This window comes from Dendroctonus ponderosae, unplaced genomic scaffold, assembly GCF_020466585.1.
Source record: "Dendroctonus ponderosae isolate FM_Combo_2020 unplaced genomic scaffold, Dpon_F_20191213v2 Dpon_F_20191213_6, whole genome shotgun sequence".
In the NCBI taxonomy this organism is placed as follows: domain Eukaryota; kingdom Metazoa; phylum Arthropoda; class Insecta; order Coleoptera; family Curculionidae; genus Dendroctonus; species Dendroctonus ponderosae.
The window spans coordinates 913,264-914,995 of NW_026018814.1; the positions used below are offsets into that span (position 1 = coordinate 913,264).

At 45.8% G+C, this 1,732-nt stretch overlaps 1 protein-coding gene across 1 annotated transcript in view; it reads right to left on the minus strand.

Annotated features, from left to right (window-relative positions):
- Positions 1-143: 143 nt before the first annotated feature.
- The window catches only part of LOC109536441 (probable multidrug resistance-associated protein lethal(2)03659), a gene marked incomplete at its 5' end in the record, with an annotated part of 3,982 nt that continues 2,393 nt past the window's right edge, over positions 144-1,732 (minus strand). The window contains 5 exon segments of the mRNA XM_048667242.1: positions 144-492; positions 547-730; positions 786-977; positions 1,038-1,216; positions 1,263-1,549. Of these exon segments, the coding sequence (XP_048523199.1) occupies positions 315-492; positions 547-730; positions 786-977; positions 1,038-1,216; positions 1,263-1,549 (1,020 nt within the window).

Sequence of the window (1,732 nt, forward strand, 5' to 3'; positions counted from 1 at the left end):
TGTTCAACCATGGATATTGCCAGGATATTCCCGCAATGTTCTGTATATTTTTTGAACATTCTGGGATATTCATGGAATATCAAATGCTATCTGGGAAGCTACTAAAGCGAAAAACCGGTACAGGAACATTAGGCAAAATTAGGTACAAAAATAACATTTATTAAGTAACGTTTGATGCTTAAAAACTTTATACAACCTGACGAACTTTTAATGATAAAACCCTGTTTTTCTTAGCCAGACTTCAGCAATCAAAACTCCATCGAATTGATCGATTGTTTGGTAGATCAGGTCTGGTAGATGGGCACCTGAGACATCTAAATGTGGCGTTTGGCCACGTTAAACAATTCCTCAGACATCGCCAATCCAGTTTGCTGCACCATTCCGTAAAGAACGCCGGTTTTATCCTGAAGAAGCACGAACGGACGGTCGAACTCCTTCACAGTACCCGCATCCATGACGAGGATTTTATCCGAATCCATCACAGTGTTCAGCCTAAAAAGCGCAAAGTTTTACTCAAAATCGTTCGATTCGGGGCTTGAACAGCACCTATGGGCAATGGTGAGGACTGTGCAGTCTTTGAACTTCCGGCGAATGGTTTGCTGAATCAGAGCATCAGTCTGTGGATCAACGTTAGCAGTAGCCTCATCCATAACCAGGACTTTGTTGTTGCGTAAAATCGCCCTCGCCAGACAAACCAGTTGTCGCTGGCCGACGCTGAAGTTGGCCCCACCTAAGCCCCAGAGAACTTTAAAGCTGCAGAAAAAGGGGCGAATTGAAGCTCAAACCTTCGGACATTTGCGAGCTCAAACCAGCTGGTAACTCTTCGACGACTTCTTTAAGTTCCACCTCATCTAGCACGCTCCACAGCTCGATGTCGCTGAAATCGTCGAAAGGGTCCAGGTTTTTCCGCATCGTCCCGGAAAACAGCACAGGCTCTTGCGGGATAATGGAGATTTGCGGCCGCAGATCGTGCAATCCTGCAAAGAGCTCGGCGTTAGCCAAACAAACTCTCCCGGCCTGATTCAGTAAAAAATTACCGATTTGAGTGATATCAACATCGTCAATCAAAATCGAGCCAGTTGTATCAGACAGTTGGAATAACGCGTTAATTAGCGAGGATTTCCCAGCTCCTGTGCGTCCCACAATGCCGATCTTCTCCTTGCTTTCGATCGCGAAGCACAAATCTTCCAGCACCGGCGGATCGCTGGCGAAGTACCTAGAAATCGGGTTATCGCCTAGTTTTCCTTTTGAGCTCTGGTCACCTTAAGCTGACGTGTTTGAACTCGATTTTTCCCTCACTCGGCCAGGTCTTTGGCGGTTTCTTCTCCGGACTGGACTCCAAATCGCCCTCACTCTCAATCGAATTGTATTCGATCACGCGCTCGACCGAAGTCATCTGATTTTCCAGTTCGGTGGACTGTCTTATGCCCCATTGGAGCATTCCTGTTAAGCCGATGGCCTGCGTGATGCCCAAACCCACATTTCCCCCGAATGTTTCTGCGAAAGAAAACCCCTCCATTACCCCTAAGTTGTACATTGTATTGTCTATTTATCAAATAAAATACGTTTCGGTGTTTTCCACCATCATCAGTTTCTATGTGTAGCGTTGTTGCTGCTTTAAGCCTTGGCATTTACCATTTACATACACCCGTTAACGGAATAATGTAGGAAATTATCTTCTCCACCATCTGTCAGTGTCAACTTTGACACAAGTTTCCATGGCAACCGGTTT